General features: G+C 43.9%; 1 protein-coding gene across 1 annotated transcript; it reads right to left on the bottom strand.

Moving 5' to 3' along the window:
- Positions 1-7,556: 7,556 nt before the first annotated feature.
- Positions 7,557-13,209, bottom strand: LOC111964621 (G-protein coupled receptor family C group 6 member A). Its single transcript, XM_070443926.1, is given in 10 exon segments — positions 7,557-8,796; positions 9,030-9,334; positions 9,552-9,675; positions 10,271-10,483; positions 11,106-11,771; positions 11,773-11,889; positions 12,071-12,180; positions 12,319-12,444; positions 12,447-12,507; positions 12,777-13,209. Coding segments are annotated over 10 exon segments (2,787 nt in total). The 5' UTR covers positions 12,975-13,209; the 3' UTR covers positions 7,557-7,929.
- Positions 13,210-16,527: the final 3,318 nt, after the last annotated feature.

A 16,527-nucleotide genomic window follows, 5' to 3' on the forward strand; every position in this document is an offset into this window, starting at 1 on the left:
AAACAGGTCAACATTCACATGGCCACAGGGCCAGACGGATTACCAGGATGTGTATTCCGAGCATGCGTTGACCAACTTCACTGACATTTTCAACCTGTCCCTGACCGAGTCTGTAATACCAATATGTTTCAAGGAGACCATCTTTGTCCCTGTGGCCAAGAACACCAAGGTAACCTGCCTAAATGACTACCGACCCGTAGCACTCACATCTGTAGCCATGAAGTTCTCTGAAAGGCTGGTCATGGCTCACATCAACACCATTATCCCAGAAATCCTAGACCCACTCCAATTTGCATACCGCCCCAACAGATCCACAGATGATGCAATCTCTATTGCACTCAACACTGCCCTTTCCCACCTGGACAAAAGGAACACCTATGTGAGAATGCTTTTCATTGACTACAGCTCAGCGTTTAACACCATAATGCCGTCTAAGCTCATCACTAAGCTAAGGACCCTGGGACTAAACACCTCCCTATGCAACTGGATCCTTGACTTCCTGACAGGCTGCCCCCAGGTGGTAAGGGTAGGTAACAACACAACTGCCATGCTGATCCTCAACACGGGGGCCCCTCAGGGGTGTGTCCTCAGTCCCCTCCTGTACTCCCTGTTCACCCATGACTGCATGGCCAAGCCCGACTCCAACACCATCATTAAGTTTGCCGACGACACAACAATGGTAGGCCTGATCACCAACAACGATGAGACAGCCTATAGGGAGGAGGTCAGAGACCTGGCAGTGTGGTGCCAGGATAACAACCACTCCCTCAACGTTATCAAGACAAAGAAGATGATTGTGGACTACAGGAAAAGGAGGACCGAGCACGCCCCATTCTCATCGACAGGGCTGAAGTGGAGCAGATTGAGAGCTTCAAATTCCTTGGTGTCCACATCACCAATGAACTATCATGGTCCAAACACACCAAGACAGTCGTGAAGAGGGCACGCAACGCCTATTCCTCCTCAGGAGACTGAAAATATTTGGCATGGGTACTCAGATCCTCAAAAAGTTATACAGCTGCACCATCAAGAGCATCCTGACTGGTTGCATCACCGCCTGGTATGGCAACTGCTCGGCCTCCGATCACAAGGCACAACAGAGTGTAGTGCGTACGGCCCAGTACATCCTTGGGACCAAGCTTCCTGACATCCAGGACCTATATACAGTGAGGCAAAAAATAATTTAGTCAGCCACCAATTGTGCAAGTTCTCCCACTTAAAAAGATGAGAGAGGCCTGTAATTTTCATCATAGGTACACTTCAACTATGACAGACAAAATGAGAAAAAAAATTCCAGAAAATCACATTGTAGGATTTTTAATGAATTTATTTGCAAATTATGGTGGAAAATAAGTATTTTGGTCAATAACAAAAGTTTATCTCAATACTTTGTTATATACCCTTTGTTGCCAATGACAGAGGTCAAACGTTTTCTGTAAGTCTTCACAAGGCTTTCACACACTGTTGCTGGTATTTTGGCCCATTCCTCCATGCAGATCTCCTCTAGAGCAGTGATGTTTTGGGGCTGTTGCTGGGCAACACGGACTTTCAACTCCCTCCAAAGATTTTCTATGGGGTTGAGATCTGGAGACTGGCTAGGCCACTCCAGGACCTTGAAATGCTTCTTCGAACCACTCCTTGTTGCCCGGGCGGTGTGTTGGACTTCAATGCCTTTGCTGATGGAAGGAGGTTTTCACTCAAAATCTCACGATACATGGCCCCATTCATTCTTCTTTAACATCAGTCGTCCTGGTCTCTTTGCAGAAAAACAGCCCCAAACCATGATGTTTCCACCCCCATGCTTTACAGTAGGTATGGTGTTCTTTGGATGCAACTCAGCATTCTTTGTCCTCCAAACACGACGAGTTGAGTTTTTACCAAAAAGTTATATTTTGGTTTCATCTGACCATATGACATTCTCCCAATCTTCTTCTGGATCATCCAAATGCTCTCTAGCAAACTTCAGACGGGCCTGGACATGTACTGGCTTAAGCAGGGGACACGTCTGGCACTGCAGGATTTGAGTCCCTGGCAGCGTAGTGTGTTACTGATGGTAGGCTTTGTTACTTTGGTCCCAGCTCTCTGCAGGTCATTCACTAGGTCCCCCCGTGTGGTTCTGGGATTTTTGCTCACCGTTCTTGTGATCATTTGACCCCACGGGGTGAGATCTTGTGTGGAGCCCCAGATCGAGGGAGATTATCAGTGGTCTTGTATGTCTTCCATTTCCTAATAATTGCTCCCACAGTTGATTTCTTCAAACCAAGCTGCTTACCTATTGCAGATTCAGTCTTCCCAGCCTGGTGCAGGTCTACAATTTTGTTTCTGGTGTCCTTTGACAGCTCTTTGGTCTTGGCCATAGTGGAGTTTGGAGTGTGACTGTTTAGGTTGTGGACAGGTGTCTTTTATACTGATAACAAGTTCAAACAGGTGCCATTAATACAGGTAACGAGTGGAGGACAGAGGAGCCTCTTAAAGAAGAAGTTACAGGTCTGTGAGAGCCAGAAATCTTGCTTGTTTGTAGGTGACCAAATACTTATTTTCCACCATAATTTGCAAATAAATTCATAAAAAATTCTACAATGTGATTTTCTGGATTTCTTTTTTCATTTTGTCCGTCATAGTTGAAGTGTACCTATGATGAAAATTAACGGCCTCTCTCATCTTTTTAAGTGGGAGAACTTGCACAATTTGTGGCTGACTAAATACTTTTTTGCCCCACTGTACTAAGGCGGTGTCAGACCAAGCCCAAACATGGTCAAAGACTCCAGTCACCCAAGTCATAGACTGTTCTCTCTGCTACCGCACGGCAAGCGGTACTGGAGCACCAAGTCTAGGACCAAAAGGATCCTTAACAGCTTCTACCCCCAAGCCATAAGACCGCTGAACAATTAATCAAATGGTTACTGGACTATTTACATTGACCCCCCCCCCAATGTTTTTACACTGCTGCTACTCACTGTTTATTATCTGTGCATAGTCACTTTACAAATTACCTCAACTAACCTGTACCCCCACACATTGACTTGGTACCTGTATATTTTATTTGACCTTTATTTAACTAGGCAAGTCAGTTAAGAACAAATTCTTATTTACAATGACGGCCTAGGAACAGTGGGTTAACTGCCTTGTTCAGGGGCAGAAYGACAGATTTTTACCTTGTCAGCTTGGGGATTCAATCTTGCAACCTTTCGGTTACTAGTCCAACACTCTAGCTACTAGGCTACCTGCCGCGTTATTGTTATGTAACTATCTTGTGTTACTTTTGTTTTTTCATTAGTTTATTTAGTAAATATTTTCTTAACTCTATTTCTTGAACCGCATTGTTGGTTAAGGGCTAGTAAGTAAGCATTTCACAGTAAGGTCTACCCCGTTGTATTCGGCGCATGTGACAAATAAAATTTGATTTGATTTGGGCCTATCCGTTTGCACAGAAATGTGCTCTCCGGTCTGCAAACGGCTCCTTTACTACAAAAACATAGTGACGTAGACTAGAGATGCTGTTCAGCTAGTCTCGAACAGCTGTGACTAGGGTCTGGTTTCAATAACAGACTCTTTTGGCATAGGGGAATTATGTCACTACCTAATTCACTACCTTATCCGCTTGAATAAATTAGTAGCTAGCAAGATAGAGATCACAGAGTCATTTTAATAAGTGCATTTTGCAAGGAGCTAGTTTGGATCAACTACTTTCACTAAAACCACTGTAAATGTTTTGCCTGAAAACTTTGGTTTCCAATAACTCCGTTCTGGCATGTCTACCTTGCGATTTGTTAGGAGAGTTGTCTGTCTGAAGACAACCCACACAAGATTTTCTTTTCCCTCATCAAAGTTGCCAAAATAGTTTGTGATTGAAACTAGACCCTAGTCTCTGCTGTTGCCTAGGGTCAGGTTTCTGACTGTTCAGCAGCAGAGCAGCAGCCCAGAGTTCATTCATGGTATATTCTACTACTGTCGAAGACTTTTGAGCTTTGAAGGACAGGGCTCCAGGATATGGAGGGAAGAGCTCAGTGTATATACATTTACTACAAGCACATGTGTTTGGGCTCTAGGAAAATGCCAGCAGCACTCTGACTCTCTCTCACTCTCTTTCTTCCCGTGTCACTGTGCCATTAGGCCAGCAGCCTAAATAGACAGCATATGTGTGCTCATCAGGTGAGCAGACAGTGAGAAGAAGCAGATACGGTGTCAAGATGTCAACAGACACAGAGAGAAAAGTTACACCTGCTTAAATGGGTAAATACAGTGCATTTGGAAAGTATTCAGACCCCACATTTTTGTTACTTTAATGAATTTTTTCCCCTCATCAATCTACACACAGTACCCCATGATGACCATTTTTTCAAATCTATTCAAAATAAAAAACAGAAATACCATATTTACGTAAATATTCAGACCCTTTGCTATGATACTCGAAATTGAGCTCAGGTGCATCCTGTTTCCATTGATCATCCTTGATGTTTCTACAACTTAATTGGATTCCATTTGTGGTAAATTCAATTGATTGGGCATGATTTGGAAAGGCACACACCTGTCAATATAAAGTCCAACAGTTGACAGTGCATGTCAGAGCAAAAACCAAGCAATGAGGTTGAAGGAATTTGTAGAGCTCCGAGACAGGATTTTGTCAAGGCACAGATCTGGGGAAGGGTAACATTTCAAATTTAAAAATGTCTGCAGCATTGAAGGTCACCACGAACACAATGGCCTCCATCATTTTTAAATGGAAGAAGTTTGGAACCACCAAGGTGTAACGCTCGTCGTTAGGTGGAAGAGAGGAGGACCAAATCGCAGCGTGGTACGTTTCCATATTTATTGGAACACTTATAAACCCGAACAAAACAATAAACAGAATGAAACCAACGACGCTACAGACCTGAACATGTGAACCTAGTGAAAACAAAGAACGCAATGAACAGGAACAATCACCCACAAACAAACAGTGAACACAGCCTACCTAAATATGGTTCCCAATCAGAGACAACGTAAAACACCTGCCTCTGACTGAGAACCATATCAGGCCAATCAGACACACCTAAACCAATGAGACACAAAACATAGAATATACCCACCCAGCTCACGTCCTGACCAACTAAACAAAGACTAAACAAAGGAAATAAGGTCAGGAACGTGACACAAGGCCCTCCCTAGAGCTGGCCGACCGGCCAAACAACATTCTTATCCATTGCTTGCTAGCCAACTACGAATAACTTAGAGTCACGTCAAAAAGTGCACCAAGAATATCAACAAAGTAGCTGCATTTGAATTTGAAAGGCTGTTTTATAGTGACATTTATTTGGATACATCCACAACAATGAACTAATGAAGCGCGATTTTGCCTTGCAAAGCAAATGTGCTCACTCGTCAGGACACTGTGGTTCAGAGGAGCTAGCCAACAACACAGCTAACACAATCACTTCAAACTGAAGCTGGAAAGACAGCAAACTAGCTGCACTTCGTTTTGTTTGACTTTTTATCAGCAAGGTTAACAAATCTCCGCTGTTGAAAACTAAATGTTAGTCTAAAATAAATGTGAGATAATGTCTAGATGCTTTTTATAGTGGATATCAAGTTTATAAATTGCTTGGCTGGGCTGATGAGATAGTGGATTGTGCAGTCAGATGGAACAGACTAAATAGGCATTTTAATGTAATAGATTTAGTCTGTGGTAACTTGTGGAATAGACACCAGCTGGAATGTGGTTTTAACCAACCAACATTCAGGATTAGACCCACCTGTTGTTTAATATCTCATATGTATCCTGCTGGATCAGCTCCTAGAAAAATGCTGTTTACTGTACACATCGCGTACAGAAACTGCCTATTTAGGGATCCAACACACGACATGACAGTATGCCCATAGCAAATTCCAACATCCCCCATGATTTTTACAGTTAGAACATTTCACATTAATGTGGGTTTAGACACCATATGCAGTTCACAAATAAATCAGCCCTGTATACCATAGAAAATTAACCAATAGAAATATTGATAGATAAACACAGGGGCTTTTCACTGGGGATGGGGGGGGGTCCCCTTCACATTCTGAAATTGCATTTCCCCCCCAGTTTTATAATTGGAATGTAATACAAAACCAAACAACAGTGTGCTTTAGGACCATGCGGATGCCTCCAAGCGGTCGGGTAGGCTGTTTGGGGTGTTTATCCGGCTGGATAAAAAAATATACACAACCGGTCAAAGGTTTTCAAATAGCTACTCATTCAAGGGTTTTTCTTTATTTGTACTATTTTCTACATTGTAGCTATGAAATAACACATATGGAATTATGTAGTCACCAAAAAAGTGTCAAACAATTCAAAATATATTTTATATTTAAGATTATTCAAAGTAGCCACCCTTTGCTTGATGACAGCTTTGCACACTCTTGGTATTCTCTCAACCAGGTTCACCTGGAATGCTTTTCCATAAGTCTTGAAGGAGTTCCCACATATGTCATCTGATGCAGCACTCCATCACTCTCCTTCTTGGTAAAATAGCCCTTACACAGCCTGGAGGTGTGTTGGATCATTGTCCTGTTGAAAAACAAATGATAGTCCCACTAATCCCAAACCAGGTGGGATGGCGTATCGCTGCAGAATGCTGTGGTAGCCATGCAGGTTAAGTGTGCCTTCAATTCTAAATAAATCACTGACAGTGTCATCAGCAAAGCACCCCCACACCATAATACCTCCTCCCCCATGCTTTACATTGGGAAATACATATGCGGAGATCATCCGTTCACCCACACTATGTTTCACAAAGACATGGCGGTTGGAACCAAAAATCTCAAATTTGGACTCCAGACCAAATGACAAATTTCTACCGGTCTAATGTCCATTGCTCATGTTTCTTGGCTCAAGCAAGTCTCTTCTTATTACTGGTGTCCTGTAGTAGTGGTTTCTTTGCAGCAATTCGACCAAGAAGGCCTGATTCATACAGTCTCATCTGAACAGTTGATGTTGAGATGTGTCTGTTACTTGAACTGTGTGAAACATTTATTTGGGCTGCAATTTATGAGGCTTCTAACTCTAATGAACTTATCCCCTGCAGCAGAGGTAACTCTGGGTCTTCCATTCCTGTGGCGGTCCTCACCAGTTTCATCATACCGCTTGATGGTTTTTGCGACTGCACTTGAAGAAACTTTCAAATTCTTGAAATGTTCCATGTTGACTAACCTTCATGTCTTAAAGTAATGATGGACTGTCGTTTCTCTTTGCTTATTTGAGCTGTTCTTGCCATAATATGGACTTGGTCTTTTACCAAATAGAGCTATCTTCTGTATACCCCTCCTACCTTGTCACAACACAACTGATTGGCTCAAACGCATTGAGAAGGAAACACATTCCACAAATTAACTTTTAACAAGGCACAGATGTTAATTTAAATGCATTCCAGGTGACTACCTCATGAAGCTGGTTGAGAGAATGCCAAGAGTGTGCAAAGCTGTCATCAAGGCAAAGGGTGGCTATTTGAAGAATCTCAAATATAAAATGTTTTGATTTGTTTAACACTTTTTTGGTTACTACATGATTCCATATGTGTTATTTCATAATGTTGATGTCTTCACTGTTATTCTACAATGTAGAGAACAGTAAAAATAAAGAAAAACCGTTGAATGAGTAGTTGTTTGAAAACCTTTGACCGGGAGTGCAAATATATATATTATCACCCCCCCATTTATAAAACCAAAGTTGCGCCCCTGGATAAACATGACACTGTATGACAGAATTTATGCCTGTTTATCATGTCCATATCAGTGTCAAATAAAGTGTTACCTAAATTGCCTTGAATGTAAAATCCACAACCCACTTGGGCAAAAAACATGCCAGTAGACTAAGCAAAATGGGAACAGTCAAACCAAAGAGAAAATCACAGAGACACACTGTGTGATGTACCGTAAGACTTAAAAAATCCAGACAGTGGTCCACTCCACTCATAGGCTCATGCTTCTCCTCAGACGATGTGGTCGAGTCAGCTGACCTGTGAAAAACACTCCATGGTCTACTACGGTGCAATGGGTTGCAGGGTCAATGCTCTGAATGTCCTGGCCAACGGACCAACAGTTCTGAGGTGCTGTGGGTTCTATTGGTGTAGTAGACATGAAGACGGAAGGTGAACTGATGGAATAAGAGTTACTGATGCACTTCCCTTCTGTCTGAGAGACTGAAGTCTCAGAGACAGAGCTAGAGACAGTAATGCCCTTTCTGGAATACTCATACACGTTCTTCATGAAGGCACTCTTGGTATTGTGCTCCTTCTTGAAGAGGATGACGTAGCACTTGGGGAAGAAATGACAGCTGAGGACGCCATAGTTGGAGATAAGGATGACCACCATCTCCACCGCTGGCAGGTACTTCCCCGAGGTGGTCACATAGACGGGCACGAACATTACCCAGGACATGAGGTAGAGGAGCATGCTGAAGGTGATGAACCTGGCCTCGTTGTACTTCTGTGGCAGCTTGCGGCCTTTAAACGCACAGGCGAAACAGACAAGCGCCAGGACAGCGATGTAGCCCAGCATCACGCCAAACGCCACGTGGGAGCCCTCGTCACACTCGGCCAGCACAGTGATGGCGAAGACGGTGGCCTTCTCCCGGGGGCTCTGCAGGACCAGCCACAGGGTGCAGGTGAGGACCTGTAGGGCCACGCAGAGACAGATGATGGCATAGGGTTGGTAGAGGCGGCGGAGAACGTCCTTCAGGTCAGGGTTGAGCTGGAAGGCCAGCAGGATCTTCAGGGACTTGACCAGGATGCAGGAAACACACAGGGTGAAGCTGAGTCCAAACAGCACCTGACGCACCTTGACAATGAGATGAGAAGAGATGAGACAATGAGACAGAGCCGTATTCTCTCTTTGTATTTAAATTTGCTTTCCGTTTACAAACTAAATTCCTTACCACAAAGGTACAAAAGGTTCAGAACAATACACACACAATAAACCATGAATTTACAAAATAACACTGGTACATTCAGACAACGTCACAGAACACTGCGTTACAGCAGTGTTTCCCAATGTGTGTGTACCGTACATACCTTACACTGTAGGCTGCTGGGATGTCCTACAAAGAACACAGCACTAACAAAACTTCCCACTAGAGAGAGCAGGATGATCTGGGAGAGAGGCCCCCCGGCAGCCTTCACAACGGGGGTCTGGTGGTGGTGTAGAAAGAGCGCCCCCACCAGGAGAACCAGGACGATGCCCAGGGCCGAGAGCGCCAGCAGCACCACTGCGAAACTATCCTGCCAGGAGAAGAACTGCAGGGTCTTATGGGTACACCCAGAGCTCCCTTCCAGGGACCACTCTGTCTTTGTATCACAAGAGAGACACTGGTCCATGTCTGGAGAGGAGGGTTGGAAGGGAGGATAGTACTTGAACAACTGTTTAGCATTTAGAAATATGTGTGTTGTTGCCTAGTACTAACTGTTTTGGATAAGGACAGTGTTGGGAAATCTTAGAAATGGAGGAAGATTGTGTGAACAACAGGGCAACTCCAGTTTACTGAGGAGAGTTAGAGTACACTGGTGTGTATAGAGAGACAGTACCGGAGAACTAACCAGTGTTGTTGGAGTAGTGGTTCTCAGTGCAGTTGATGCATTCATAGCAGCAGGTGTGCCGACCCTCAGCAGTCTTCTTGAACTTCCCAGGTTCACAGCTAGCTGAGCAAACAGACACCACATCCTGCACCGGGATACAATGCACTCATTTAAATGGATGACCCAAGAAAACTGTGACTGAAATCTATTAATAGTAGCATTCAAACAAGGCTTTATATGTATGGCCAGTTTCCTGGACACAGTTTAACCTAGCTCTCGATTTAAAACCATGTTCAATAGACCAGGTGTATTCAAAGTATTCAACCAATATGCTCTGGTAATTATGAGTTTTGTGTTTTTGTTTTGTTTTTAGATCATCACTGAGATCCAACAAAAATGTGTGATAACAGACAGGTGCTCCCAGTGTGTGGAAGGTATGTGGTTTTCAATTTCAAACAATCCCCATTGTTTCATTAAGTAGGGGTTATTTAATTTCCATCTTTACTTGTTGTAGTTTGGCTGAGAAGTCTCTCAAACAGGTATGTTTAGTTTTCTTTCGTCACTTTGAGGAAGAAAAAGTAGATTGTTTGTGTTTATGTCTCTCTATGTCAAGTGGGATAGCTTAATATGGATGTGTACTTTGTGTGGCAGCCTAGAAAACAGACTAAAGGAGAGTGAGACCTAACCTTAACCCTAACCCTAACCTTAACCCTAACCCTAACCCTCAACCTAACTCTTACCCTCAGGTTAGTGATATTTTTGGTGTTTCCGCTGGTGTAGCTGAAGCTGATGTTGATTGGATGGTACTCAGCTACAACGTCATGTACGTTGATGACCCCTCTCGCAGACCTCCACAGTGTTACATCATAGCCCATGTTGATGTCTCCTTTCTGGTCAAACGTGTAGCTTTTCCCCTCCAGCTCAAACCGACTGCCTCTCAGGGCTTCAAGCACCTGAAATGCAAGTTCTCATACCATAGACCCAAGCCATTTCCAAAATACACTGAGTATACAAAACATTGAAAACACCTGCTCTTTTCATGACATCGACTGACCAGATGGAATTCAGATTAAAGCTGTGATTGCTTATTCATGTCACTTGTTAAATCCACTTCAATCAGTGTAGATGAAGGGGAGTAGATAGGTTAAAGAAGGATTTTTAAGACTTGAGACAATTGAGACATGGATTGTGTATATGTGCTATTAAGTGCCTTTGAACGGGATATGGTAGTATGTGCCAGGTGTCAAGAACTGCAATGTTTCTGGGTATTTCACGCTCAACAGTTTCCTGTGTGTATCAAGAGTGGTCCACCACCCAATGGACATCCAACCAACTTGACACAACTGTGGGAAGCATTGGAGTCAACATGGGCCAGTATCACAGTAGACCACTTTTGACACCTTGTAGAGTCCATGCCCTGAGAAATTAAGGCTTTTTTGAGGGCAAAAGTGGGGGTGCGGCTCAATATTAGGAAGGTGTTCCTCATGTTTGGTATATTCAGTGTATATTAGATGAGATACAGTATATAAGTAAAGTTTGATGTGCTGTAGACATGAGGAATTGTGCATTAGCTACCTGCCAGGGTTGGACAGTGCCTGGTGTCTTGCAGTCCTTTTTGCTGCAGATATTAGCCACTGCATGGGCGATGGCACTGACAGCCATCTCCACGTTGAAGACTACGTTCGCATAGCTGTTGTTTAACAGAATCTCTGTTGCGGCTGTGGAGGAGGACACAACCTTGGGGTCTCCCGACCCATTTGTCAGGGAGTAGAACTCCTTTAGGAAGGAGTTGTTTCCTATGATATCATTGCTCTCACTCAGATTCATCAGGTAGTGATGGAAAGGAGCCAGGTTCCCTCTTTTGAAGGTGAAGCCTACCACATGACCAATATCTTGGAGGTCCATCTTTCCCAGGACCTCCTTGGACGAGGACCAGCTGTCACTGGCCACCCACACCCTCTCTCCCAGCCCCGACCCCAGACTCCTCAGCTCCTGGTATAGGTACATCATCTGAGTAGGCTTGGCGAATGACACCACCACCTTGACATTGGGGTTCCGGCGGAGGGTGGCAGCGGCTTGTCTGACTGCTGATTCACCGCCAGGACTGGTTAGCGAATTAGGGAGGATCTCCTTGAAGGCCACACAGATGCCTGAGGCGGTTGCCTGGGAGACGAAGCTGTCCAGGGCAGAACGGCCGTAGTCTCCATCCGTTGTGACCACGCCCACCCAGGTCCATTTGCTTGTCGCTAAGCAACTGGACCATGGCCCGTGTCTGGTACAGGTCGCTAGGTACGGTCCTCAGGAAAGTAGGGAAACGGTTCTTGTCACTCAGGATGATGGCGGTGGAGGCGTAACTGATCTGTGATGATTCGAAGAGAGAATGAATTTCGTCTACATTGTGTTGAGTGATTTTGTCATTCATCTGTATCATCATTGCTGTCATTTAATTTATTCAACACAACTCAGGTCTTTATTATTTAATCAACCCTTTTGTTACTGTCCATCAGTCGTCACTCTGTGGGTGGGTTTTGGCTGCTTACTTGAGGGATGAGCTTTAGGTTGAGTTGCCGGGCAACGGAGATGGAAAATCTCGAGGAAGAGGCCCCAATGACGGCCATGATCGGCGGGGAAGAGTTAGAGGTGTTGGCCCCTCCCCCACAGTCTGTGGTAGCTCCTGTGAAGTAAAGAATGTACACCATTTAAATGAAATGCTGGCTAATGGAAGATAAACTATACAAATGAAAAACAGGTCACACACTATCTATACTTGCTGTGGATTGATTTTGACCAACGTTTCAGCTAAAGAGCTTTACCTGTGTGAAGTCAGCTGAGGCCCTCAGAGCGGTGGTGACATCAGAGGCAGAGAGCTGGATACGATACCCCAGAGAGATCCCTAGTGCAGTCAGGACAGGGATCTGTGGGCCGACTCTACAGCGTGGATCATAGCCAATGCCTGGGTGAACCCGTCCGTGGTTGAACCGTGTGTGTGTGTGTGTGTGTGTGTGTGTGTGTGTGTGTGTGTGTGTGTGTGTGTGTGTGTGTGTGTGTGGTGTTGTGTGTGTGTGTGTGTGTGTGTGTGTGTGTGTGTGTGTGTGTGTGGTGTGTTGTGTGTGTGTGTGTGTTGTGTGTGTGTGTGTGGTTTGTGTGAAAGGTACATAAGGCGTGGTTGGATCATCACACTTGTCGGTGGTCAACCTGTCGGAGTAAATCAACTCTCACGAACACTTAATCTTATCTTGGCACTCACCTGACACACTGTGATGCATGGGGTGCTGAGAGGTTGGCGAATTCCTCTACTCCCTCATGGATGGCAAACAGCCCTCCAATGATGATATCTCCTGGTGCTGTAGCTCCTGGTGCTTTGAAGTCTCCCACTTTGGCATTGCCTGTCTCCAACAAGGACAGGATGACTAACAGGTGGAGAACATCACCCATGGGTTCCATCACGTCTCTCTGGTGGTACTGTCCAATTCTCAATTTCGGTGTCTCTCCTTTGCAGTTTCTCTCACACACTACCGCTCTCTCCCCGACTGTGTCTGTCCGTCTCTCTCTCTCTCACTTATCTCTCTCTCTCTCTCACTGCCTCCGTCTCTCTTTCTCTCTTTGTCTCTCACTCTGTAAGCTCCTCTAGCAGACTGACACAGTGACCTGTCAGTATCTTCAGTAAAAACACACCTGTTGCTTCCTCCTAGTCTCATCTAATGTCTGCATAACCCTGCCCCCTCCCAGCCCAGGCTAATATCTCTGACAGACATCCACACTGACTGACTCACCTTCTTTCAGCTACAGATGACAGACAGAAAAGTCACACAAATGTAAGTCACAGCTGATCTCTATCTGAAGTACAATATAAACATTTCTTGTTGAAGGTGAAAGACCTTGTTGACTCACCTCTTTTCCTGGAAATGTTCTCACAATACCCAAGTGTTTTTTGGATCTTGGATCTTTTTCACTTGGATCTTTTAACACTTGGATAACACTTACAGTGCATTCAGAAAGTATTCAGAACCCCTTGACTTTTTCCACATTTTGTTACGTTACAGCCTTATTCTAAAATGAATTAAACGTTTTTTTCCCTCATCAATCTCATCAATCCCTCATCAATGATCGGCGATGAAAAGCCAACTGACATTTATTCCTGATTATTATTTGACCATGCTTGTCATTTATGAAAATTTTGAACATCTTGGCCATGTTCTGTTATAATCTCCACCCGGCACAGCCAGAAGAGGACTGGCCACCCCTAGTAGCCTGGTTCCTCTCTAGGTTTCTTCCTAGGTTTTGGCCTTTCTAGGGAGTTTTTCCTAGCCACCGTGCTTCTACACCTGCATTGCTTGCTGTTTGGGGTTTTAGGCTGGGTTTCTGTACAGCACTCCGAGATATTAGCTGATGTACGAAGGGCTATATAAAATAAACTTGATTTGATTTGATTTGATCAATCTACACACAATAACCCATAATGACAAAGCGAAAACAGGTTTTTAGAATTTTAAAAAAATGTATTAAAAATAAACTGAAATATCACATTTACATTATTATCCAGACCCTTTAATTAAAACCTCTTAAGGATCAGACCCTTTTTTCCAATTTTTGCCTAAAATGACATACCCAAATCTAACTGCCTGTAGCTCAGGACCTGAAGCAATGATATGTATATTCTTGATACTATTTGAAAGCAAACACTTTGAAGTTTGTGGAAATGGGAAATGAATGAAGGAAACTATAACACATTAGAAATGGTAAAAGATAATACAAACAAAAAAACATGTGTTGCTTTGTTGTCTTTTGTTCCATCATCTTTGAAATGCAAGAGAAAGGCCTGAATGTATTATTGCAGTTTAGGAGCAATTTAGATTTTGGCCACTAGATGGCAGCAATGTGTGTGCAAAGTTTCAGATTGATCCAGTGAAGCATTTCAATACTGGACAATATTTTGTATCAAGTCTGCCCAAATGTGCCGAATTGGTCAATTGATACATTTTGAAGCACATAACTATAGAGAACATACAAAAATGATATGGTAAGACAAAATGTAAGTCAACACACTCCCAGGAATGTCATGATGGATCATTAGCTTATACACTAACTTTCACACATCTAGATGGCCGGGTGGGGTGGGTGTGGAGCCAGACACAGCAGGGATTCAAACTGTAGAACCCAGTTCCTACAGTTGAATATAAAAATTTATTTTATCAAACAAAACTATGCTACATTTTTATCTCAGGGACCCTCAGGATGACAAATAAGAGCAAGATTATTGAATGTTAAGTACATTATTTACCTTCAGAGGTGAATGTATCAAACCAGTTACCATGATACAAGTTTGTGCACTCTCTTCAAACAATATAATGTTTTTTTTCACTGTAATAGCTACTGTAAATTGGACAGTGCAGTTAGACTAACAAGAATTTAAGCTTTCTTCCCATGTAAGACATGGGTCCTGGGAAATGTTCTTGTTGCTTACAATCCCATAGAGGTTAAGGGTGCCTTGATTAGGTCTCGCTTTGCTACCCTCAAGGATATGGATACTCCTAGTGCCTTTTGTTTTTTACCTAGGGCAGTAGACATTGCAACGCAAACAGATGGTCTGCCTTCGTCTCCCTGATGGGAAGGTGACCATGGATGATGGTGAGATGCGCCAACATGCTGTGGATTTCTACTCTGCCCTCTATAAGGCGGAGGATTGTGATCCTCTGTGTGCTGAACAGTTGTTACATGGACTTCCTCAATTGGGCCCTGAGTAGAGAGCTACTTTGGACTCTGACATTACTCAACAGGAGCTGTCCACTGCAGTTATGCAGCTCTCATCAGGCCGAGCCCCTGGCATTGATGGTTTACCACTGATTTCTATAAGCACTTTTGGGGGTCTATTGGGGGGGATTTATATGAAGTGGTGTGTGAGTCTTTTCATGAGGGTTCTCTTCTTGTATCCTGTCAACGTGCTGTGCTTTCATTGTTGCCAAAAAAGCGGGATTTGGCTCTTTTTAAAAACTGCCGACCTATTGCATTGCTGTGTGCAGAATATAAAATGATATCTAAGTGTCTCTCAAACAGGTTGAAAGAATATCTGGGGCTGTTGGTCCACAAGGACCAGTCCTACTGTGTACCTGATCGCTCTATTGTTGTTTCTAATAAGAGATGTTTAAGACATTTGTAAACTGTCTGATGTGAATGTGGGTTTGCTTTCTTTGGATCAGGAGAAGGATTTTGACCATGTTGACCACCAGTTCTTGTTCAAAACAATGAAAGCCTTTGGGTTTGTGGATGTTTTTTATGTCTTGAATGAGTTTACTGTACACTGGGGCCTCATGTATGGTGAAGGTGGGGGGGCGGTTTGTGCTGTCCCATCCCCGTCCATATGGGTATTAGGTAGGGCTGCCCAATTTCAGGACAGTTATATTGTCTGGCAATTGAACCAATGCTTTGTTTTTTAAGAGCGAGGCTTACTGGTTTCTCTGTGCCAGGGGTTATGAAGGGTCCTACGATAACACTGTCTGCGTATGCAGATGACGTGATCGTTCTTATTACAGGGGGTGAGGATGTTAAGGTTCTCTCAAACGCTCTGAAGGTGTATGAGGGGGCCTCCCCAGCTAGAGTTAATTGGGAAAAGAGTGACTCGCTGTGGGAAGGTCAGCTTCAGATAGGGTCCGCTCCACGGTTACCAGGGGGGCTCCAGTGGGGCAGAAATGGGATGAAGACTTTGGGTGTTTTTCTAGGCTCTGAAAAGAACTGGGAGGGTGTATTGAAGAAGGTGTGTGCCAGAAGGTGGAAATGGGTGCTACCCCAGCTGTCTTATAGGGAAAGGGTGCTAATAGCCAATAACCTAGCTGCTTCTACCCTGTGGCACAGGCTAATGATGTTACAGCCACCGGGGGGGCTGATACAAGAGCTTCAGAGGACCCTTGTCAATTTCTTATGGTCTGGACAACACACTGACTGACTCACCTTCTCTCAGCTAAAGATTACAGACAGACAAGTCACATAAATAAGTAACAGA

The sequence above is a fragment of the Salvelinus sp. IW2-2015 genome, linkage group LG6.1, assembly GCF_002910315.2.
Source record: "Salvelinus sp. IW2-2015 linkage group LG6.1, ASM291031v2, whole genome shotgun sequence".
NCBI lineage: Eukaryota > Metazoa > Chordata > Actinopteri > Salmoniformes > Salmonidae > Salvelinus > Salvelinus sp. IW2-2015.